This window comes from Populus nigra, chromosome 10 (assembly GCF_951802175.1).
Source record: "Populus nigra chromosome 10, ddPopNigr1.1, whole genome shotgun sequence".
Lineage (NCBI taxonomy): Eukaryota > Viridiplantae > Streptophyta > Magnoliopsida > Malpighiales > Salicaceae > Populus > Populus nigra.
The window spans coordinates 3,579,258-3,606,090 of record NC_084861.1 but is presented as its reverse complement, the minus strand read 5'-3'; the positions used below and the strand labels follow the sequence as shown (position 1 = coordinate 3,606,090).

General features: G+C 29.9%; 1 protein-coding gene across 1 annotated transcript; it reads right to left on the bottom strand.

The window, feature by feature from the left end:
• Positions 1-9,068: 9,068 nt before the first annotated feature.
• On the bottom strand, positions 9,069-12,658 carry LOC133705202 (protein PAL OF QUIRKY-like). Its single transcript, XM_062130337.1, has 5 exons — positions 12,311-12,658; positions 11,126-12,139; positions 10,940-11,024; positions 9,344-10,550; positions 9,069-9,250 (listed from the first exon to the last, which is right to left on the bottom strand). Exons 1-2 carry the CDS (start codon positions 12,498-12,500, stop codon positions 11,679-11,681), a joined length of 651 nt encoding a protein of 216 aa, XP_061986321.1. The 5' UTR covers positions 12,501-12,658; the 3' UTR covers positions 9,069-9,250; positions 9,344-10,550; positions 10,940-11,024; positions 11,126-11,678.
• Between the last annotated feature and the right edge of the window lie 14,175 nt (positions 12,659-26,833).

The window sequence follows — 26,833 nt, the reverse complement described above, 5'->3', positions numbered from 1 at the left end:
GGAAAAATCCAGAATTGTGTTATGACACAACATGTGAGGTTAAGTATTCATAAATTTATTTTATATTTTTAAGAGTTATTGAAAAAATTTAAAAAAAAAGCCTAGCCTCACCTGGGTTATGTTGAGCCACCTGAGTTTTAGGTAAACCCAGCAGGTCGTTTGGGTTTGACCAGACTAATTGCAAGCTAGGGTTTTTGTGATTTGAAACTCGGTCAAGACCCCGGGTCAACTTATCATGCTTGATAGGGTTTCATAACTATGGTGAATGCCATAGTACCTAAAAAAATAAAATACAAAATTATGTTTGAGATTTTAATATCTCACATAAAAAAAGTTTTGAAACAATACATGAGTATGTAAACTATAAAAAATGTGAGGCATGAGGTGTAATATAGTTAATCACACATCAAAAAGTTAAGAAACAATCAATGTGAATATAGGCTATGAAAAAAAATATAAAATGTAATATACTCATCCCACATCAGAAATTTAAGAAACAATCCACTTGGATATAAGTTATAAATAGTTATCCCAAATTGAAAAAAAATAAGAAACAATGCATATGGATGTAGACAATAAAAAAAATTACCATGCATCAAATGTAATATAGAGTATAAAATAGAAACGTGAAGTGTAGTATAGTTATCGCACATCGAAAAGTTACTAAACAATCAATGTGAATGTAATATTTAAAAAATGATATGTGAGACTAAGTATTTATAAATTAATTTTATATTTTTAGGGTTTATTAAAAAAAAAATTGGATCTCAACTGGGTTATGCTGGGTCATCCATGCTTTGGGTTGACTAGGTGGATCATCCGAGTTTGACCGATTCCATTTGTAAGTCCAAGTTTTTATGATTTCAAACTCAGTCAAGGCCTCAGATTTTTCAAGTTTCAGGTCAACCTATCAAGGCAGGTGAGACCTGGTTTTATAACTATAAAGGATCCTACTCAATTTCCAAAACCAAGCATTGATAATGTATATTTTCATGGATCCATAATTTTTAGTGTGAGTTGCAAACCCGGATGGTGGACTTAGTTATATAAATTATACATGTACTAAAAGGAAATGATCTTTTACCTTAGAAATGACACCACTGAAATTTTTTCAAATTTTTTTTTTACCATAGAGGGTATTGTAGTATTGAAAAATCTATAATTTGCTCTTTTTTTTTCAAAGAAAACAAGTTTTTCTTATATTTTTTTTATACATGATATTTTTATGATTTTACACTTGGTTTATTTATTACTATTTGTTTTTTCTTATCTTCATTTTTTATGAATTTTTTTTTATTTTTTTTCCTTTACACTTTCTTAGAAAAAAAAAATATTATTTCTTATTCGTTACACTTAGAATATTTATCACTTCATACTTGGCCCATTCTTATTGTTATTATTTTGTAATTTGTTTTTTAATTTTTTATTTTTTTATCTACACTTAAAAAAAATTATTATACAAAGACTTCAGGAAAATGTGTTACAACATAGCAATTGTAATGTTATTTCATTTTTCTATTACGTTAGAAACAAGCTTGAGATCTTATGGATCTTTATTAACATATATGATCTTCACTATATTTTACCATATATAAGCATTTATTTTTTTTATTCACAATTATATTTTTACTTGTTATCAAAAAACATATTAATAACACCAACAAATTAATTTATTTGTCTTCGAAAAAAATTATTTAACTTGCAATTAGGTGAGTAGAATTGGCATAGATGGTTCTCTATTTTTTTAATTAAATATACGCATAGGATTTTTTTATTTATAATTAGTATTTTTGTTCTAAGAAACTGCATTTGAAAAGCTTGTATATTTATGTTTTTTTCTAGAAAGATTATTCGACTCGCGGCGAAGTGCAGGTCCAATAACTAGTAAAATATAAAGAGAAAACATTTATTAATCTCAATTAGTTGATATAAAAATAAAGTAAAAAGAGAAAAAGAAAGGAGGCTGCTATCGATGAAGGAGCATCAACAGTTGCTGAGCATATGGAATTTATGTTCTATTTGACATTGCTGTCAAATCATGTTTTTGAAAATATTTTAGTTTTTTTTAGTTTTAAATTATTTTTTTGATATTTTTGAATCGTTTTAATATGCTGATATAAAAAATAAATTTTAAAAAATAAAAAATATATTATTTTAATGTATTGATAAATAAAAAAACACTTTAAAAAATAACTTTTACTATATTTCTAAATAAGCTAATGAAAGAGAAAGCGATAGTAGTTAGCTATCCTATTAAGTTATCTTCATAACAAACTTTATTTAATAATTACATTTTGCTTAAATATAAATTTATTTTATACATAGATATTACATAACCACGATATTAACAAATTTAAAATGTTGAATGGGGTTAAAAATAATCTTACATCATTTTCTAACAACTATACTAGAAATGTAATTTCATATGAATAAATTAATTAAGATGATGTTTGTGAATGGAATAAAAAATTATTTTTTAAAGTGTTTTTCATTTCAAAATATATTAAAATAATTTTTTTAAAAAAAAATTATTTTTGACATCATCACATTAAAATAATCTAAAAACATAAAAAATATATTAATTTAAAATAAATAAAATAAATTTTTTTAATTTAAAAAAAAAACACTTCTAAAATGTAATACCAAGCCAAAGCTAAGTCCAGTATGTTACTTATTTCTCATTAAAAAAAAAATGTTGGTCTATTTAGAATTTTCAAAATTCAAATATGTTAATCATTCTCTGGTAACTTCACGCAAGGCAAAAATTTTATTTATTTTTATTTTTGAGTTGATAGTGAAAAGATTGATTGATAAGTCATGTTTTACGGGCAAAATTCGGGTGTGTGTGTAAGGAATATTTCGAAGGTTGAAACTTTTGCGGTTTCAATTTGCTTTTCAAATTTTTAATATTAATATTTTTAAAATGTTTTTAAATTATTGTAATATACAAATGTTAAAAATAAATTTTAAAAAATAAAAAAAATAATTATTTTGATATATTTATAAATAAAAAAAACTTTAAAAAACAGTAACAATTACTCTTCCAAACACTTTGAATTTTTATGATTACTATGTTTTTAAAAAAATTAAATTTTTTTGCTTCAAATTATTTTTTTTGTTGTGTTTTTAAATTATTTTAATGTGCTAACATTAAAAATAATTTTTAATATATATATATATAAGCTAATTTTTTTTAAAAAAAAACAACCAACATCACAATATAAAACATTACCTTAGACACATTTTGTTTTTATATTTGAAGTTGTGTTTGTGTACATTTTTAAAATATATTTTATTTTAAAAAATATTAAATTGATATTTTTTTTTAATTATCATGTGTTATTATTCAAAATTTTAAAAATCTAAAAAAATATCTTAAATATATTTTTAATATTAAAAAAAACATTATTCATAACACTAAACACATTTAATTTATTTATATGCTGGGGAATGATTAGCAGTTATAAAAAAAAAAAAAAAAAAAGGAGGCAGCATACTTGATAACTCAGCTATTACAGACCTCTCCTTTGATTCTCTGAGTTGTTGTTTTCTCTGGTTTATATATATATATATATATATATATATATATATATATATATATAGACACACATACACACATAAATAGACGCTTTCTCTTAGTTGAAACTAAAAGCCTGCAGGAGTTATTGCTCTGTAACCCTTTCCGTTTCTGCCAAAATAAATTCTAATATCATCTGAGGACTTGATCATCCATTTCAACGTTCTCAATCCCAGCCTACAACCTGCTTCATGCGTGCATGCCAACTCCGTCCATGATCCGTCACTCCTTATCTGACACCTGCACCGTCGGCAGCCCTGCCACCTGCATGCGAGGACGCCTATTTTAATGACCCAAAACAATCCAAAGCCTTAGGAAATCCTCCCGTCCAAGGTAAGTTTTTGCATGCCAAAGCATGCATTATCAGTGCTCTTTGAATTTGTAAGTTCTTGAGGTATATTTAAGACATTTTTTTAATAATTGCCTTGTTCTCTGGGTTGGGGTTATTTGAACAAACTTGGAGAAAAGGGTTTAGTTGAGTAAATTCAAAGAACACTGGGGTTATTTAAGCAAATTAACGAAAAAAATAATCGATAGGACTATTTTGACAGCTGTGAATCAAGGAAATTAAACCGTGGCCGTATATTCCTATTCACATTATGATGATAGGTTCAGGGTAGGGTGATTTGTGCTGTGGTGACTTTAGTCACCCAATTACCTCTTTTACTTTTACCTGTGTTCACTTTACAATCTTGAGCATTGATTGTGTACAAATATTTCTCACCATGGATTTTTCTAAACAAATAAATAAAAATAAAAATTTTTAATTCTTAAAAAATTATAAATAAATAAAGAAGAGAGAGAAATTTATTTTCATTGGAATTCAAACTTAAATTCGGCAATTAAGACTATCAAATAAAAACTCCTAGTATGACGGTTTCATAAATATAAAAATTAAATCATTTTGTCATTGATATAGAAAAATATGCTGATTTTAAATCTAAAAATTTTAGATTTAATATATATATATATATATATATATATATATTAAAATTAAACGCAAATATAATGTCTATGTTTGAACAAAAATACAACGATATTATTAAGATAAGAAATATCGAGCGTATTATTATTTTTTAGATAATTTTGATGTGTTGATATTAAAAATAATTTTTTTAAAAAAACATTATTCTAATATATTTATAAACAAAAAAATACTTTAAAAATAATATTTATATTGTACTAAACACTTTTTAATTTATTTTAAATAAATCCATTAAATTTATTTGAATGTTGGGCTTAACCTTGCTGGGTTACAAAGTTTTTCTATTGAAATGGGCTTAAAAGTCTTTTAAATGTATAATCATCTCTCGATATTGATTTACTTGCACATATTTGAGTATCAAGTAAATTAATTTTCGTTGATTTCCCCCCTCTTCTTCAAATCCATCACGGGAAGAATCCAAATTAAAGGCTCTGATATAATATTTGAATGTAAGCATTTCCCCTTTTAAATACATGCCAAGTCCAAATTTTGAGAATTCCGAAGACCTTTTGCTGGTTTTGTTGGTGTGTTGAAGTTATGTTCCTATATAACCTTTATTATTTTTTTATAGCCCTTGGAATCAATTTTTTTTTTTTAAATAATGCCTAACCACGATTGAATAAATGAAATGGTTGTTGCCAACCCTAAAACGATTTTTCACAAAAATATGACTTCAATTTAGTTTGCGATGTTTTTAGTAAACCAATATCCTCTAATCCATGTAAACTTTGAAAATTATATCTTGAGATATTTATTTAATAATTTAAATTTTTAGATTGAATTAATTTTTTGATATAGTATCATATTCTTAATGACTAAGCAGTTACGAGTTTAAATTTTACTATCTTTATTTTTTGATAAAAATTAAACATAAAATAATATGAGTCTATGTAAATTTTAAGTTTAAAGGATTTTTACTTGAAAAGATGTGTTAAAAATTAATATAAATCATATCTTAAAAACTCATCTAATAACTTAAATATTTTTTAATTGAATTGATTTTTTAACATCATCTAACAAAGCAGCAAAGCAGGAGTTCCAATGCTCCTTTTCAACAGTACAGACATGCAAATGAAACATGGGCATTAACTTTCTTGGTTAACCATGCGGATCTGTAAGGAGCAGGATGATTCAACCTAACACATGCAGCGTCATTTCCCAGATTTGTACACTGCACAGATTAATATTATGGCAATATAGAACAGTGGCTACTTCTTACGCTTTGGACTTGAATCGAGATCCCGCTATTGGATAGATCCCAAAACCGTCGTCGCAATGAATAGAGCATTGTGAAATAGCCTGCTTGTGTTATCGCTTAGCCAGTAGCTTTTAAAAGGGCATGCATAGCCAAGTATAGGCAGCACTACAGCTTTGAGCTCCCTTGTGGCTGCTGTTTTTTGGAGAAGAATTAGGAAAATTGAAAGCAACTCTTACTGCAGAAGGCTGGTTAGCTGCATCAGAAGATATCTTTGTACTATCATGAAGAGGTGTTTCAGTAGTTTGAAAGAAATTCGTATCATCAGGCATTAAAAAACTGGGTGGAGATGCAGAACAGCAAATAAAAAGGACCAGATTGATCCACTTTGATTTCAAAAGTATGTTTATTATACAACCTGAGCTTCAAATCTTCACGCATGTCCTCCATCAAAACGACAAGACATCGCCTACTCAACAGATGCAGATACAAAGATTATTATCTTTATTGCGTGTTTCAGCAACAAAACCCCAAGGGGTGTTCTAGAGGCTAATCATTTAGGGGTTTACTCCTCCGTGACTCAAGTCTGATCACAGCCATTTAGTTTGGTGCGCGGAAGATAATTATAACCAGAAAAAAAAAGGGTAAATTGTAGAAGCATATATCAAGAAAAACCAATCACGAGCAGCTAAAACAAATTAAGAACTTTTACACAGCATGTATAGAATTCCATTTTTTTGCAGGATGAAGATAACAATCAGAGGTTATACTTTGTTCCTTGATTGGGATTGCAGGTTGAGACTTTTTGCTGATTAAAACAAGAGTACGAATGCTTGATGCCAACTTGCTCGTGGATATTATAATGAGAAGCCGACTAAATATCACACCTCATAATAATAATAATAATAATAATAATAATAATCAGTAAATTATTGGTGATTAGTACGGTTTGTATACATGAACCATTCAATATATTTTTTATGTTTAAAAATTATGTATATAGTGTTTAATTAACTATGTAGTTATTATTTGTTTAATATATATATATATATATATATATATATATATATATATATATATATATATATATATTAAAAAATCAACATAGTAAAAACACTGGGTTTGTACAAATTAAGTAAAATCTTATCTGTCAAGGAACCATCTCAACACAATAGTTTAAACTGTTAGGTAATGTTCCACAATATGATTTATATTATTCTCTAACACATTTTTTTATGTGAAAACTCTTTAAACTTGAAACTTATACAGGCCCACATTACCTTATATTTAATTTTTATTAAATAAATAGGGGATAGTGAAATTCGAACTCGTGACCGTTTGGTCATTAAGGCTCTGATACCACGTCAATGAACCATCTCAACCCAATAGCTTAAACTGTTAAGTAAGGTCCCAAGATATGATTTATATTATTCTCTAACATTATCTCACACATAAGCCGATTATTACCAGATTGGATTTTTATCTAAATTTTTTTTACTCTAGTCAAATTAAATAAAAACTTTATCTAACTGAAATTAGTATGTCGGGTGAAATTATTATCCCTAAATTAGATTATAAGCTAGAGATTCCATCATTAATTAGACATATATATGGATGGTTGTACGTTATCCTATGTTCAATTTTCTAATTTCTCACTATTTTTTTTTTGATAACACGGGGTGTACGGGCCAGTTTACGTGCACCACGACTATTCCTCGGATCTACTGAACATTCCGCAAGCCCAGTAAACAGGTAAGGCACCGCGGGAGTGACAGGCGTGCACATAAAGAGTCGAACTCGGGATGGGGGGCAAGGCAAGCCTCACCTATTGACCACTGAGCTAGACCCTCAAGTGTAATTTCTCACTAACTTATTAATACATTAGATTCTTAAATTACACAAGTACATCTTCTTTTATAGATTACATAATTAATTATATCAGTCATCTATTTCTAATTAAGTCACATTAATCAAGAGAGAGTCATAGATACATATGCTTTTTGTAATCTCTTTTTAACTATGTTATTTAACAATACAGAATGCATAAGATAGTCTGATTTCGATGATTAATTTGTAAATAAGCAAATATTTTGTCATATGAATTTATTGAAATATTATGCTAATTAATATGATTGCTTTTATTTAAATGGGGACGGTAATAAATCTCTCGATTCCATATATGTTATATTCTACCCTTGAATGGCTAAGGTTGTAGCAACATAAAACTTGAACTATTAATTTGATTTATTATGTGCTAAAACTATTATTTATTAGGTAAATTAAGGTATACTTATAAATTTCAACTAGCAGTCAAACTTTTACAGTTAAATACTTAGAGAGCATATGAAAACGTGGGCTAATTCATGTTTTCAAAAAAAAAATTTGCTAAAAATTTATTTTTTTATGTTTTAAGATTATTTTGATGCGCTAATTTTAAAAATAATTTTTAAAAAATAAAAAAATATATCATTTCGATGCATTTCAAAATAAAAAACACTTTAAAAAACAACTACAACTACACTCCCAAACAAGCTAATTCAACTTTTAGCCTGGCTTATCAAAAAGAACTTATATTACCGTTTGTTAACTAAGATATTATTTAGAATTGTAATAGCGGTTGTGGTTCAAAATACTTTTTATTTAAAAATGTATCAAAATAATATTTTTTTATTTTTAAAAAATTATTTTTATATTAGAACATTAAAACGATATAAAAACATAAAAAATATTATTTTTAGCAAAAACAAAATAAAAAATTTTAATAATGTAGTTTACTTTTTATTTAGAAATATATTAACATAATATTTTTTTATTTTTTAAAAATTATTTTTATATTAAAACATTAAAATGATTTGAAAATATATATAAAAAATTATTTTTAACATAAGAATATAGTTTGCAGGCCTAAAGCACTGTGTAAAGTTGAGCCAAGCTTTATGTAAAATCTAAATGGCTAGAGAATTATTATTATTATTATTATTATTATTATTATTGATGATGAAGAACTTACTATTAAAACAATAAAAACAGTTCATTTTTTTTATTTTTAATTAATTTTATTATATTACAAATTCAAATCATACCATCTTCCAAAAAAGAAAAATCATAGTATATAAATTCTTGAAATAAATACAAATGACTGTGGAACAAATTAATTTATCACCTCGCTTTTTCTAATTTTTATTTAATCTTCAATTAAAATCGTAAAATATTTCGAAAAACACACTTTATTATATTCTATTATTTTCAGACTGTAGTTTTTATTGGATTCCATTTAATTTTTTTCATTAAATATTTTATTAGATTTCACATATATCAAATTCTCTATACTTGAAAAATAACATTTACCACGCCACTCACCAGCCAACGAAGATAAAAATACATAGAATAGTAACATTAATAAGAGTAAGGGAATGTTTTGAGCATGAAATTAACCATAGGTAGAAGAACCCTGCAAAGCATTGACCGAAAAAACAGTCTTGTAGCTTCCTACCTCTCCCGCCTCTCTGTTTTGAGCATGAAATTAACCATAGGTAGAAGAACCCTGCAAAGCATTGACCGAAAAAACAGTCTTGTAGCTTCCTACCTCTCCCGCCTCTCTGTTCTTTTATCTCTTCGCTGTAGATCATACTATTCATCTTGCTCGATCTTCTCAAGGGTGGCCTAGGCCACCAGTAATCCAAGCCGGTCGTCGTCAGTTTCAAATCTTCCCACTGCATTCCCATGTTCACAAGCGCGGATTATTGACTTTGTGGGATCCATGAGATAGCCATTCCTTTAAGTTCTTATGGAGATATGGTGGTGCTGGTCCTTTCGTTCTTTTGAAAACGACTCCTAGCTCTTGGTCTGGGTGACGGTGACAACGGCGTCTGATTTGATCATTTGGAAAGAAAAAGATTGCACATGGTGGTGGGGACTCCCCTTCAACTCTTTTGCTTGGCTCACAGGATTAGACCGAGCATCTCCAATTAATCTTATGCTATAAGAATATCTTCCTTTGAATGCTAAGTGTGTGGAGATCCTTTCTCGTGAGTGCTCTTCCTTGTTTTTTAATATTAAGAATCTCTTTTGCAAACTGGTACATTTCAGGGAAAAAAAAATCAATTTGAATGAATAGTTCGATTAATATTTAAATGGTTGTGTTACTAGAAATAGCATAAACCTTGCAAAAATTTAAAAGGTTGCTTTATTACTAGTTACGCAAATGTTAAATTTTTTTTTAATTTCTTGTGTTACTGATAATAAATTTTTATTGATCATGCTATTTTTAATAGCATAATTATCTAAATTATGCTATTTTTTGTAATTTTTTTCAACCATGCTGGTTAAAAGAAAAAAATCTCTGCTGAAGTTATTTTTCTTTAAAAAAAGAAAACTATTTAATTTCTTGGAATAAAATCATTAGCTCGACAAGGGTCTCTTAATTTGTGCCTTCCAAATAATATATATTTTTTAATTATCACTTGTTTAATGTTGTATATGTTTTCCATTTAATATGTTTATAAGCTGTCATCGCCATGGGAAGGGACACTCTCGCAGCTCTCCCCAGAGTTGATCCTTTTCCATTCCAGCGTCAGAGCGGTCTGTTTTTTATTTAAAATATATATATAGACCTGAAAACATTAAAAAAAATAGTTTAAAGTAAAAAAAAATTAAAAAAATCAAATTTCTTCCGATCTCACCTTTGGATTATTACTCCATGGCTGTATCTGGTCAGTTAGCTATGACCCATGCATGATTCACTATCACCAGTGTCAGTCTATCACAAATCACAAAGTGGAAGAAAACCATTTCTGCAAGAAAACAAAGGATTAAATGTCATATAACACTAGCATGCTGCAGCTTCTAAAATATGAAGAAGTCGGAAAGATAATGATGTTGAAATTTGAAGGTGATGATTACGTGCTCAGAGTACTAACTAAGCACGTAAAATGGGGATTTGACTATCTTCAATTTAGGGAAATGACTAAATTCTCTGTATTATTTAATGGAGTTGCAAAATGAAGAGTGCTGTCTTCCGGGAATATATTATCAGAATTAAAATTTCAAAAGTGATTTTTAAGTTAAAGGATATGAAAATGTTTTTTTTTATTTTTTATATTATTACATTGGGAATGATCATGAGATCGATGGTGTGAGAATTGAAAAAAAAAAAAAAAAACGCCCAAGAACTTACACTTACCGCTTGCTGGTGCATATGGATTCCTTCATTAAAATGTTTTCTTGTCATCTTGGATGTTGATTCCTTTAAGCTCCTCGTGTTCAACCTGCAATTCAAAATGATCGACAGAATGATTAGAAAACTAAGTAAAAATCAATAACAAATCAGAAAAAAAAAAAGAGTAAAGTATTGAAAACAGACACGAACCATGACACGCCAAAAAATAGAACAGAGAAGGAAACTGTTTGCAACGGAACTATGAAAAGCGAACTGGGGAAGACGATACAGATCGATAACGCAGCAACACATAAATGATGGGTGATGGGCACGTTAATAACAAGCCACGAGAAAAATAATGGATAAGGAGGAGAGCTCGGCACCCAACGCAACTAGGAAGGATCTTGCAAACAACACAAGGCATCTACTGGACGCGAATGGGAATGGAATTGGCAAGGAACGAAAGAAAGAGCTGTTATGCACAGTAGTACTGGAAAAGATGATCCAAAACCCACCATCACAAAAAGCTTTTGAACCCAAATGAAAACATTGGACTGGAAATTCATTCATTTTCAGGACCAAAAAAAGCAATCCCTTCTTAACGATTTACAGTCACCAAATACATATATCTCATGATCATCTTAGCTACTGCAAGCTCCAGTATTCCCATTTCCAATTCTCTTTTTCTTTAGTTATATTATACGTTGTTCTTTCCATTTATATATGCCAAATATGTCCGGTCTCAGTTCAATTGAGTCTGCAGTTATTGCCAATGATTCCCGTTGTGAACAAGGTAGATATGGCCAGGATTCCCATGAGCATGGTAACCATATTGATACTGAGGAGGCGGAGGAGTCTTCTTCTTTGAAGAAAACGCTACTGGCTTCGACATCTGATGATAGTAGCACCTTGGAGTGGTAGAAGTTGAAGCAATGGTGGCACCACCATAGCTATTAGAGGGTGAGGAGGGGGAGGAGGAGGAGGAGGAGGAGGATGAGGATGATTTGGAAGAGGAAGAATATACTTTTTTCGGGAGCGAAAGGAAGGCCCTGATCTTTAAAGATGCAGTCGGGGTTGCTGCTCCTGCTCGATCGTATTCCTCGATGAGATTTGCTAGATCCTCATCCGAGGTGATCGATACCAGAGCGTCTAGATCTTCTTTTGGCAACTGACAACGGAGACTCACTGATGTGCCACACAACTCTCCAAGCTTCAACAATAACTCTGTATGCCACACATGCAAAAATATTCCACCCCATATCACTTACTCCATCATCATATATCCACACACATACATAACAAAAGCATAACACTTGATACACGTAAAGCTAAAAAATGAATTACCAAAAGAAAAGGAAAGGGGAGGTGGTGGAAATTCATATAGAAAACACTGACCAGCAAAGGAGATGGAACGGTCGACGCCGATGACACGGGTCTCGCCACCTTGATAACGGAGTTTACCATCGGGAAAACGGGGGATGATCTTGCCACCGTAACTGCAGAGGAACTTGATGGTGGCGGTGGCGGTGGCGGTGGAGGGGGCTTTGAGGTGGAGCTTGGTGGTGTGAAGTGACGGTCCGACCATACTTTTTGCGGGATTTGAGTGATAAGAGAAATGGGGTCCAGTCGATCTAGTGAGAGAAGGAGGGAGAGAGAGCTAGCTAGTTTTGAGAAGCGAAGAGGTTGAAGGAAGATGCTAAGCTAGCTGCTTTAGAGCTGCCTCTTCAAGCCTAACTATGGTACTCTTCTTCCCGTATTTATAGAATTGGTTCCTTGCTCAGGGAGAGTGAAACTTGAGAGTGGGGCTCAGCTTACGTCAGTTAAGATTCCTTGAGAGCCCACAGTCTGGGATAAAGAGAGAAGTTAAATTTCACAGTTCAAACCATAGACTTTTTGACTCCTTGTCGTCGGTCTATAACGGGCGTTTGGGATGTTGCTTCAAAATTTGAATTTTATTTTTAAAAAAATATTTTTTTTTAATTTTTTTAATATATTTTTAAATAAAATATACTTTAAATGTAACCTTTAACACATTTCTAAATGGATGATTAATAAGTTCAGCTCTAAAAAAAAACTTATTTCTATTGTATCAGGAATTTAATATTAAAATACCATAAGTTTTGAAAAATCCTTAAATTAGGTTTTGAAATATACTTTTTGAAATATTTTTTATTTTTAACTTATTTTTAGATTTTATATTATGTTTTCTATTTATAATTTTGATTTTTTTTCCATGTAAATGTTGGATTCTAAACTATTCAAAGAATTGTAAAACTTAAGAAAATAGATATATAAATACGAATCTATTTGCATCATTAATAGCAATGTTTCCAAGTATTAGGCAATTGCGTGCTTAGTGGTATTAGGAGGGGAAAAGAAAACTCAGACACTTATTATAAGCGTGTTTTAGAAAAAATTTAAAATTTATTTATTTAATTTTTGATAAATTGATATTTTTGATATTTTTAAATCATTTTGATATATTAATTTGAAAAATAATTTTTTTAAAAAAATTATTTTAATATATTTTAAAATAAAAAATATTTTAAAAAATAACTATAATTATATTTTTAAACAGTAAAAAAAAAAGAAAAAAAAAAGTAGCTCGCAGCTTTTCTGCGAAGCACCATGCGCTTTCCTACAGCTTTTCTGCGAGGCCGGACTCTTTTCTTTTTATAAATAGAGAAAAGAAGAACGAAGCCGGAGTCGTCACATTTTTAGGCTGGGTTCAAAAATTATTTTCAAAGAGCATTTAGTTAAGAAATTCGATTATTTTTTTAATATAAAAATATTAAATTAATGCATTTTACGTACAAAAATATTTGTATAAAACCATTTAGACACTACTAAAATACACAATTATTATTTGCTACTATTATTAGCTATGGTTTACACCATGAGCTCTTCCTACTGCTTTTTCGTTATTCTCACTTCAACCTTATTTATTTGCTGGTAGTTTTTTTTTTTTAAAAAAAGTGGTTTTTATTTAAACATAAATTCTTAAAAATTAAATTATTTTTTTATGTTTGGTAATACCATGAAAAATAAGTTGAAAGATATTTTTCAATGTTTGGTCATGTCATAGAAAATGAGCTGTAAAATAACTTATTAATATTTTTTTAAGTTTATTAAAATAATAAAAAACAAATTTTACAAATTAAAAAATTAAAAAGTTGAATGAGAATGGAATTGAAAAAAAATCTAATTTCATAAATTATCTCAAATAAAATAAATAACAATCAAAATAATATAGATCAAATCTAACATATTAAAAAATTAAAAGATGATGAAATTAAAATAATAATAATTACAATTTCATAAATTATTTCAAATAAAATAAGTAACAATCAAAAGCATGAGGATCAAATTTGATAGATAAAAAATTTCAATTAAAAAAATAATAAGAGAAAAGCAAATAACAATCATAAAAATGAAGACCAAAATTAATATAAAAATCAAATTAAATCAAATTCTAAGGGGTGGAATTGAAAAAAAAAGATTCAAAACAAATATATAGCAATAAAAAGTTTGAGGATCAAATTTGTTATAATCAACAAATAATATGATATTTCTAAATTTATCACAACTTCTAGAAAGCGTTTTCCATCCAAAATAAAAGGAAAACACTTTTTTGAAAATCAAGTCAAATTTTTATTTGACTGGAAAGTGTTTTTTGTTTACTAATTTTTCTAATAACAAATAAACACATGAAAGTTTGGAAAGTGATTTCCAAAAAACTATTTTTTGCCAAACAAACAAGGCCTTATATGTATGTGTGTGTGTGTGTGTGTGTGTGTGTCCAAAGAATAAACTTATTAAATGAGTGTTATTTCTTTTATTACGAAAGATGTTATTTCTCACAACAAGTTAACTCTCATTAAATATTACAATTAGAAATAAAATAAAAATAATTTTCTTATTACAAAAAATTTATATATTTAAAAACCATCACGAGGTTCGTAAAACTTAAAAGTTCTTAAAATACTTTTATAAGAATATATAATAATTAAAAATAATTTTTTCATAAAAATTTTATTTTATTTTGCATATATATATTTTTATTATTAATTGGTATATTATTCATTTTCTAAAATAAACCTTCTGACTAATTAAATTGATAAAAGTCAGAAGATCACATTATTGACGATAACACAGACTCATTTCCTGCAGACAATCAAGGAGAGAATCAGTCCAAGCATTAACGAGAAAATCATGGCATTATAGTTGATTGTGCAACGTTTAGGAGTTGATTAATTCTAATTATAGAATGTATAGATATAATTCCTTCTATGGCATGTAACAACTACTTCATTCTCTATTGTTGTAAAACTTTTCTATATAATGAAACTCTAATGCCATAAACAGTTGTTGTAGTTGATAATTACTGGTTTATAAAACCTTTACATGGTATCAGAGCCATAAGATTAACCTCCATCCGATCCCATGGCCTCAGAAAACTCTTCTTCTACTCTCTCCTTCAACATCGTGGTTCACATGGTTACTATCAAGCTATCCTTCACCATTTCTCCTTTGGCGTAATCAAGTAGTTCCTTTGATGCAATGCCAAAAACATTATGAATATGTTGATAGCTCAACACCAATGCCTTCTGCTGCCGTTGATCCTGCAGCCGATAATCTTTGGAAGTAGTTTGATCAACTCGTGATGAGTCCTCTATTATCCTCTCTCACAGAGGAAGCATTTTCTATTACCATTAGCCTTACAACATCAAGAGATGTCTGGAACTCTCTTGAAACTACTTTCAGTCACAAATCTAAGGTCCGTGAACTTCAAATAAAAGATAAACTTCATCTCATGAAGCGTGGTTCTTGTAGTATTTCTGAATACTCTCGAATATTTAAGGCTCATTGCGATCAATTATTAGCAATGAGACATCTAGTTGAAGACACTGACAAGGTGCACCGGTATCTACGTGGTTTAGGCCATGAATTTTCAACTTTCTCCATCACTCAACTCTCTTTAACCCTCATCCTAAGTTTCAAGGATATTGGTCCTAAAGCAGAGAGCTTTGATCTCTTTTCAAAGTCTATTGATCATAATACAGAGGTTCCTGCATATGTGGCAAATTTCTCTCCTGCACCTTTAAACCGATATAGAAGACCAAACAACTATCAACACAAATATAAAAGAGGACCATCAAAGGGAGAAAATCATAGCAAGCAACAATATAAACGTCCTCCTCGATGTCAAATATGTCGTGATGAAGGACACTATGCCAAGGGTTGCAAACGCAGATACATCAAATCTGATGCTAATCTTGCTGAAGCTCTTGCTAACTTTACCATTAGCAATGAACCTGCAAATTGGTAAACAGACACGGTTGCATCAGCTCACATGATAACTGATGTATCTCAACTTGATAAGGTGGAACCTTACACTGATAAGGACAAAGATGTTGTTGGTAATAGATCCTCTCTACCCATAACATATACTGGTTCTTGTTCTCACACTCCCACCCTTCAATTAAATAATGTTTTTGTAGTTCCAACCTTCACCAAAAATCTGCTCCCTGTCAGTAAATTAACTAATAATTATCCTTTATCTGTCTCTTTTATTGACAATGATTTTGTCATACAGAATCTCCAAACTCAAAAGGTGGTGGCAAGCGGTAACCGTGTTGATGGTCTTTATGTACTGAAGCGTGGAAACCAAGCCTTCTTTACTGTCATTACAAAATCCAGTCTTCGTAATTCCTTTGCAATTTGGCATACACGTTTAGGACATGTCTCATCCATAATAATTTACATTCTTAATAAACAAGGTTCTTTATCCCCCACTTCTATATTATCGAATCCATCTCTGTGTGTTAGTTGTCAAAAGGCTAAAAGCCATAAACTGCCATTTCCAACAAGTGACAGTAGCTCCAAAACCATACTTGGTCTCATACATTGCGATATATAGGGTCTAACACCCATAACTTCCATCTCAAGATATCGGTATTATGTTATCTTTTATCGATGATCACTTACGTTTTACTTGGTTCTATCCATTAAAACACAAAACTGATTTTTACCAGACATTCATCAACTTTCAATCTCTGGTTGAGAATTAGTTCTCAATAAAAATAAGAATTTTTCAAAGTAATGGGGGCGGGGAATTCATCAGTAAGAATTTGCATTCTCATTTCATTAAATGTGGCATTCATCACCAGTTCTCTTATCCCTATACACCATCTCAGAATGGTATAGCAAAGAGAAAACACAGGCATATCATAGAAAAAGGTCTCACAATGCTTTTTCATGTCACTGTCCCTCTTCACTTCTGGGTTGAAGCCTTTAGTACATCGGTCTTCATTATTAACCGCTTGTTAACACTAGTCTTGAATGAGACATCTTCTTTTGAAATTATGTATGGTAAATCTCCTCTATATGCTACCTTTTGAATTTTTGGATGCTTATGTTTTCCAAACTTGCGAGATTATGCCAAACACAAGTTTGAACCAATAAGTCTTCCCTGTATTTTTCTTGGTTATCACACTTCCTACAAAGGATTTCGATGTCTTGATCCTATCTCTCATCGAGTGTTTGTCACTCGACATGCTTCGTTTGATGAGAATGTATTTTTATTTTCTTCTTCTAGTATGCAACCTTCCTCTGCAATCTCAGATTTTATTGCCTTTCATGATCCCACTTCATTATATTCTGTTATGCCCAGTACTAACTCTTCTGCAGGATCTTCATCTTCACCATCAGTAACTTCGTCCATGTTGTGTAAATCATGTGCTTTGGAATTGCTTCCATCTCCAAGCTCATCAATTTCAGTGCCACATGTCTCTACTCCTCTAGAAGAGCAACTTTCAACAATCCCAATAGCATCGGCTTCACATCAGAATTCTCATCCCATGATAACTCGTGGCAAAGCAGGCATCTCAAAATCCAAACAATACAATTATGTTTGTCAGATCCCATCATCTCCTTTATTATCATCTCTTTTAGTCATGAAGGAACCAAAGGGTTTCAAGAGTGCTACCAAGTTCCCAGAATGGCTTGCTACCATGGAGGATGAAATTCGTGCTCTCAAGCTCAATCAAACATGAGAACTAGTTCCACGACCACCTGCTACTAATGTGGTTGGATCTAAATAGGTTTTCCGCATCAAATACCATTTGGATTGTTCCATTAATAGGCTCAAAGCACACCTTGTTGCCAAAGGCTATACTCAACTCTATGGCCTTGATTTTAATGACACTTTTAGTCCAGTTGTTCAGGCATCAATAGTTTGCATTGTTCTCTCCATTGCAGTATCTAGTGGTTCGAACATTCGTCAACTTGATGTAAAAAATGCATTCTTACATGGTCTTTTACAAGAAAAGGTTTATATGGAATAACCACCGGGCTATGTTGATTCCTCTCATCCAAATCATGTTTGTCATCTTAAAAATGTAATCTATGGTTTTAAGGAAGCACCAAGAGCATGGTTCCATTGGTTTAGCCATTTCTTACTCGTTGTTGGCTTCAATTGCAGTAAAGCTGATTCCAGTTTATTTGTTTACTCAATAGCTCACGAGATCATTTACTTACTGTTATATATCGATGATATTATCATCATAGGCAGCAATGTGTCTCTCATAGATACTTTCATTCACAAGCTACGTCAAGATTTCTCCATGAAGGACCTTGGCACTTTGAATTATTTCTTGGGCCTAGAAGTCACTCATTCTGCAACTGGGATATTTCTGAGCCAATTAAAGTATATGATAGATCTTCTACTTCGAGCTGACCTCCTTGATTCCAAGTCGGTCGGAACTTTTGTGATTATTTCCCATCATTTAATCACTGATGGCTATCCTTTTCATTCACCAACTACCTATCGATCCTTAGTTGGTGCACTTCAATATCTAACCATTACTAGGCCATATATTACACATGCAGTAAACTCAGTAAGTCAATTCATGCATGCCCCAAGAGAACACCATTTTCAAGCTGTAAAAAGGATCCTTGGATATGTTAAAAGAACTCTGCACTTTGGTCTCAGAATCACTACATCCACTACCTTCAACATCTCAGCGATGCCTATTGGGTTGGCTGTCTATATACAAGTCAATCAACATTTGGTTATGCCATATTTTTGGGTGATAATCTAGTTTCCTGGACATCTAAAAAGCAATCTACCATATCTCAATCTTCTGCAGAATCTGAATACAAAGCATTAGCCCTCACTGCAGTTGAGGTCAAATGGTTGTTAAATATTCTTCAAAACTTATAGATTCAACCACCAGATAGGCCCACTCTACTTTGTTATAATGCCAGTACGATTTTCATGGCTCGCAATCCGGTACTTTAAGCTAAAAATAGATTTAAAAACATGGTGACTAATTAATTATTTTTAAAACTAAAAGGATTGTTTAATACGTTCTACAAGATTTTAGAGACTTATTTGTACTTTACTCGAGAAAGTACATTGTCTCAAGAGAAATTTTAACACACTATAAAAATATTAAAATTGATGTAGTAAGAAAATATTGTGTTGATGTTTTTTATGTGTTGTTAATTTGTTATATCACCACATCAAAAAAGTAAACCCATGAATAACTATCATACTGGATTTCACTTTATTTTAACGATATACTGGAAGTATCAAATAAATATAACTTTTAGTATATTTCCCTTCGTTATATAAAAGTAATACTTAATGCCATAATTATCCATGAAAAAAAAATTTGAAAATTGGAAGTATCCAATAATCTCTCATTATAAGATAAATTATGAGATACTTTGGTGCGTTGTCTTCTCACTCACATAAAAGTGAAACTTATTATGATAAGTATCCATGAATTTTATTTTGATATGAATAGGAGAACAATACACTGAAAATTCTTAATGATATCCACTTCCAAATAGAAATTATGAGATATTGTTAGTGTATTTCTCTTGCATTCATTTAGAAATATAATTGATCCACTAAGATTATCACCCATAAATCTTACTTAGCTCATTAGCACATTATACTGCGAGCTAGATTACATTTTTCAATGTAAAAAAAATAAATAGATGTTGTTATCATGTTTTATATTATAAAAACAAAATAAATTTATGTAGAGGTTAATTGAATGTGATTCGGTTGATTCAATAAATCAAGAAAAACTTGAATAATAAAAAAATAAAGAAAATAAGAATAGACGAATGTAAAATAAAAAAACCCAACAAAATAGAGGGATATTAATTTGAGACTACGATGAACCCATAAAGAAGCACAAAATAAATAAATCATGGAGATCAATTAAAAATAAACCAAATGTTTTAATATAAAATTAAAAAAAAACACTCAATTAATTTTTCTTAAGAAAAAACCTAGAAGTATGAGACTTAAAAAAAAACAAAAACAAAAAAGCCTTGGCATGTGGGCTTGCAGTGACCTAGTCATTTATACTCTCTCATACAATTTAAAAGTGAATTAACACATCATTGGAACTACTTTTATCGAATAGAAACCAATAACACTAAAAATGATAGTTTTTGTGGTCGAAATCAATGTCAATTTATAAATTTCTCTTTGTATCGAAAAATAGTGATTTTCTCTCTCATCTCTTAAGTCAATGACTAAAAAATAAGAAAAATAAAGTTTTTTTGCTTAAATTGAATTTCTTAAAACTAAAGGATTGAAAAGTTTTTAATAAAAATAAAGTATGAATTACCACTTAAGTTATCAGTTTTTTTCACTTTGATAATTGGTTTTTAAATCATGTTTTTTATTATTATTAACATGAGTGTACGAACCAGCTTGTGTGCACCCGATTAATTCCATGGGCTTTGAAGTTAACGAACATGTAAGCCTCCAGTGGCCTTGAGAGGACTCGAACTCATGACCATTAGAGAGCAAGTTCAAGACCTGATCAGTTAAACTACCCCTCATTGTTATTTTTTCAATCGTGTTTCTCTCAACAAATTGAAAGCAATTGGCCACCAACCTAGCCTTATAAGAACTCAATCGCGATAAAAAAATAAAATTACAACGCTTCAATCCACAATAAAATATAAAAAATAAACATTTAATTTAGCTACAGTACCCACATTGTGTACCGTTGTTCAATTTTCATGTGAACATATAGTAATTTTACGATTATCCCAAATTTAATGTACGAAATAACCGCATATCCATTGGACTAAAGGCCGTGGTCCCTTCCTTGTCCGAAGTCCATTTTGCATGGACAAGTGCAATATCAACTCGAGATTACCACGAGCAGTAATCCAAGAGGGCACCTTCAGGGATATATAGCTGAAAGAAATTAATGAATATCTCAGAACACAGCCCGTGAAAAGGATTTTTGATGCAGGCCACATCACTAGATTTTTACATTTTGATTTTATAATAAAAATTCTCAAGGGAGAGTCCAATAAAAAACCGAGGGCTGGTAAATCACAAATTCTCAATATTAATAGATTTTTATAGTTTAAATATTTTTTTTTTAAAAAAAAATAACTTGAGCCGTGGCGTACCGCAACATTATAAACTAGCACTATCTACATGCATTATTAATTACAATCACTAATCACATTTAAAATCTGTAATTGGGAACGAGATGAAACCGCGGGTGACATAGAATTCCGTTTTCATTTCATTTGAAACACCAGTTTCAAGAGGTCGGCTGCTTTTTAAGGATAACTTCTGAAGGATGAGGCTAAGATTTTCCTCTCCCTATAATTTCATGCTTCGTCTTTTTCATTGATTATGTCATGTAATAATCCAAAGGAAGCAGCTGTGCAATGGGGGGGGGGTCCTACCTTTTCCTCGCAGCTGCATATCCCCAGATCCTCCTTGTATTTGCGTAATTTTCAAAAGGTGCTGAAGCATATCCACCTTTATCTCCTTATCCTTTTGATGAGGGAATCATTCACCTTTGCCTGGTCCCTTCACGTTGCATATACGGCACTTTTTTTATTCTAGTATTTTGTAGGTCCCAAACATGGAGAAGAAGAAGAGGAAAATCCCTTCCCCTCACGGCTTCACAGAACCAATATGTCCAGAAACAGAGTTCACTTCTGGGGTGTTCTCGCATCGTTCTTTGTGTGGTGGGTGGGTGTTCGCATTAACATCGAAGATATATCGCAGCATTCAATTAACTAGATAGGTGTTGTCTGCTTCATTGTGGATTGGGTTCCATTTTGTATACAGTAAAAAAACGACGTTGAAGTGCTATTAATATATTGTTTTTTCAAAAAGAAAAAATTCTTGACACTATAAAAAAAAATAGAAAAAAATCACCATTTGCAGTCACCAAGAATCCAAACATACGAGGAAATCAGGAGAAAAAATCATTTTACAAAACAAATCTAAAAATAACACCATTAAATCCAAGTGAGGTCATCAAAACTCACGAGAAGGATCACGCAAGCAGAACAATCCAATAAAAAATAAAATAATGGGTTGACTCGTGACTTTGGTGACTCGAGGTTTATGGCAGGTCGGATTTGAAAAGAAATTTGGGAAGAATTGATTTATTATAAAATGATAAAAAAAACACAGGTTGATCCGTGACCTGAAAACTCATGGCAAACCTAGTCAAGAACGAGTAAAAAATCATTGATGATTTTCATTTATTTTTTCTCAAAATGATGTCTTCCTTACTTTTTATATATAAAAAAATTCGTTTGACTTGGGTTACCTTCGATCAACTCACACGACACCGACCAGTACTTGTTCTAGATTGATTCCTGAAAAATGAGAGGACATCCTAAAATTTTGAGTTAACTGAAAAAATCAAAAAAAAATTATACAAAAGAATCCAAATCAAGAGAATGTGAATCAAACTTGAAGTAATAAAAAATCAATATTATGGATACAAAGATGAAATTGAAATTAAACAAATTAAATTTTGACAAAAAGGTTAAGTGTTAAATTTTGAAATCAAAACATTGAGGGTCTAACCTTAAATATCATCAAATTTTGAATTGAATGGTAAAATCAAAAAGAAAAATAAAATTAACAAAAGAATCCAAAACAAAAAATAAAAATCAAGAGCATGAAAATCAAATTTGAAAAAAATAAAAAATAAAATAATAATTATGGATTCAAGTATGAATTGAAAAAGAAAATTGATAAAAGGTTAAGAATTAAAATTTGAAATCAAAACATTGAGGACCTAACTTTAAATATCATCAAATTTTGAATTGAAGGGTAAAAATAAAAAGAACAATTAAATTCATAAAAGAATCTAAATTAAACATAAAAATCAAGAGAATGAGAACCGAAATAGACCGAATGGAGCCTCACATGTTGCTCAAAGAGCATAGAGTTATTTTAAAATATTTTTTTTTTAAATTCAATCACTCATAATCCAACTTAATAATAACATAAAAACCTATAGAAAATGACAAAAACATTGTTTAATGCAAAGCTTAGAAAATAATATGATTTTAGGATTAATATAGTAATTCTAGTATTTAAATAATATAAAAAACAAAGAATACCCCTTAAAATAATTAAACGAAAATAAATCTCAAAGACAATTAAGTAATTTAATTGTACAATTATATTAATTATTATAATGACCCCGTGAATTAGATAATGACATTTGAATGCTTATGAAATAACCAAACTGCCTTTCGATTCTAGCAGTTATGTCGATATGGGGGTAAAGTAGTAATTTTATTGTAAAAAATGCATAGCCATATGATTCTTTATTTTCTAGGTAGTCTTTTTTTTTCTACTTTTCTGTTATAAATTGTGTTCAGGTATATAATATAATTATTTGAAGATTGGGTATGTGGTTAAAATTCTGACCATACAATATCTTTTACACGTGTCACGGGCCCAGTAAGCCACTTGTAAATAGTTTGAGGAAACCTCCATGTCCATCACACCACCACCCAATTAGGTCGATTGCTGAGTTTAAAGGCTACAGCGAGGGGGTCGGTTGTCGTTTCGCTGAATTTTTCAAAAGCGTGTGATGCTACACGTGTCAACACGAAGGCCTAGTTATCGTGATATTGACTTGCTATTTTGTATTTTTCATCAAAAAAATGTAATTTAATCTGGGAGAGGGTCCGCACTCCGATCCAGGAATTCATCTAAAACACAGATCGGGCTGACCAGTAGATCATTGATTTAAATTCAGATTAATTATTTTTATTAAGATATTTGATATTTATGATATTTCCTGATATCTAAATATATGAAATCTCTCTTTATATTCCTTTAGAAATATTTAGATATTCAAATATTTAGAAATATTTAAGATTTTCTTGTTTATTTTAAATATCATCGAGTGATTTATGATTTTGTATATATTTGCTTGATCTGGTTTAATCATGTTATTAAGAATCTTTGTCAAATTAAACTAGATTTATCATATAATATCTTATTTAATCTAATTAAAATTTTTACTTAAATCAAGTTTTGAATACTAATTTTTTCAAAGCTTAGGCCGACCTTAACAAGTACGCTGCAATGTCGTTCACACTTTGAGATACTGGCCAAGACAGGATAGAGGCACGGCCACTCTTTCTATACACACAACTTTTCTTTAATTTTTTTGTAATTCAATGACTAAAATAACCTTTGTCATTTGACGTCATAGTATCCGGTCTCTCCTCGGTTGGGAAAAAAAAAAAAGCCTCTCTTTCAATCTCTCTCTCACCTTCCCCGGTCCCCATCTTTCTATCTCCCGTCCCAGGTTTCAACCTCCAAGCTTTTTACTGGAGAGAAAGCTAAAATATGTCCGAAAAACATTGTATATGTATTTTTGTTTTGTATATGTATTTTTGTTTATCGTAGATTATAATTATGAATTGGTAGTTTTCTTTTTTTTTTCTTTTCTTTCTCTTTTCTTTTCCCTCTTATAAATTCATGTTTGGCTCTCCATATTTTCATGTCAGTCCATCAAGTTATTTTTCATTTGTTTTTTCTCCTCTTTCTTGATTTTTATTTGTTTTATTTCAATTAATTTCTCAAATTTTGTTTTGTTTTCAATTGTATTCTTCTTTAATTTTTTTTCTTATCAAATTTTATTTTTATCCTTTTAATTTTTTTTATTTAAGATATTTTTTTAATTTCACCTCTTTATTTTGTTCTCGTTTCATGTTTGGTGCTCATTGTTCTTCTTCTTCTTCTTCTTTTGCATTGGTTAGTTTTTAATTTTGATTTTTTTTTAATTTCATTATTTTGCATTAAATTGATTAACAATTGAGATTCTTGATTGAATTCGAGTTTTCAATTTCACATGTTGTGAAGTTAAAATATTAACCCAAGTTTAAATGATTTGCTCAAATCAATTAGTATGAGTTTAAACAATAAATTTACCAATTTTTTTTTATAATGACTTTCATATTCGCATTCCTCGATTATTGCGAATTATATATTTTTTAATTGATTGAAGTTACTGCTTTCTATTTTATTCTTTTTTGCAAAGTTAAGTTACTATAATGCTCATAACTACAAAACAACACTTGACTTGGGTTTATATTGAATTGGTTGGAAAATAGACTTCGTGAATGGTTTTTTTCCTGCTTTGTTTAGGGTTATCATGGTCTCGAACAAATATTTATTTTAAAATTGATGCTTAAAACTGCAAGCATCTAATTTTTATTATATAATTAAGTAAAAATTATTGTAATTTTTTTTTAACCTAGTTAAGTTTATGAACCGATTCATGTCATTTAATATGTCACGGTCTCAATATTTTTTTAAAAAAAAAACTCATCCTGAGTTTTTTATAAGTTAATCAATGCTTTTGTGAATCATCTGTGTTTCTTTTAAACACATTAAACTAAATAATTTATATCGAGTTAGTTTTTATATGATTTAATTAAAAATTTGTATTAGGTAAAGAAATAGGCTAAGAAATTTCAAGATTCCCCCGCTTCCATGGATTTAATAGCATTGCTAAAACATCATCATAGAACAATGGAATAGTATCTTTGAATACATGACCTTCCATTGGAGTTCTACCTTAAAGCTAAAACCTCGATAAAAAGAAAAGAAAAAAGAAACTTTGAATTGACTAAGGTTAGATATCTAGACGTCACAGCAGTGGTGGCCGGTTACAAACATATTGACAGAGATAAAATTAACCCTTCGGGATGACGAGGATGATTTGGAGTGTGATAGTAGTTGTTTTTTAAATAATTTTTATATTAAAATATATTTTAATGATATTTTTTTATTTTAAAAATATTATTTTTGATATTAATATATTAAAATAATTCAAAACATATAAATTATATTAAATTTTAATAAAAAAATTAAAACTTTTAAAAACATGATTTGCAATGCGTTATCAACCATGTTCTAATTCCTTTCATATATTTCTAAATTGTTGTGATTTAACGATATGGGCCTCAAACATGATTTTTTCAACTACGAATTTATTGGATTTGATAGCATAGCAAAATTTTTTTAAAATATTTTTTATTTAGAAATATATTAAAATAATATTTTTTTATTTTTTTAAAATTATTTTTTATATTAGTTTATTAAAATGAAATAAAAAAATTAATTAAAAAAAATAAAAAAACTTTAAATTTTTTAAAACACAAAAATCAACATCCTTATACAGAGACAGATTAACCAGTGAAGAACGAACCAGACAGGTTGCCTGGTGTCTCAGATTTTCATATAGGCGGCATGGGCAAGGTTCGATTTCTCTGGATTGCAGGGTGGGGCCATCTGGACCCGAGATTCTTTAAATTTCTAATTCCTAATTCATTGCAGGCCACTTGATAAAGTGGACCACTTGTTACATGACACGTCACACATTCGAGGACATGTTAAATGATTGTCAATAGATGACGTGGGGGCTATGCATCTGGCACGCTCTAGTTCACGTGGAATAGTGGATAGCATATTTGTTAAATTCATTTTGGTTAGGTGAATTGAATCCAAAAATTAAGGATCTTGTTTTTACTCGAGTCGGGTTCTTAATCAAATTAAATAATATATTGATTCAATAATTTGTATGATGT

Excerpts from the sequence above, each read along its gene's own strand:
- LOC133705202 (XM_062130337.1), bottom strand. The coding sequence starts at position 12,500 with ATGGTCGGACCGTCACTTCACACCACCAAGCTCCACCTCAAAGCCCCC. Across the intron at positions 12,140-12,310 it reads CCGTTCCATCTCCTTTGCTG|AGTTATTGTTGAAGCTTGGA; the intron begins GTCAGTGTTTTC and ends TGTGGCATACAG.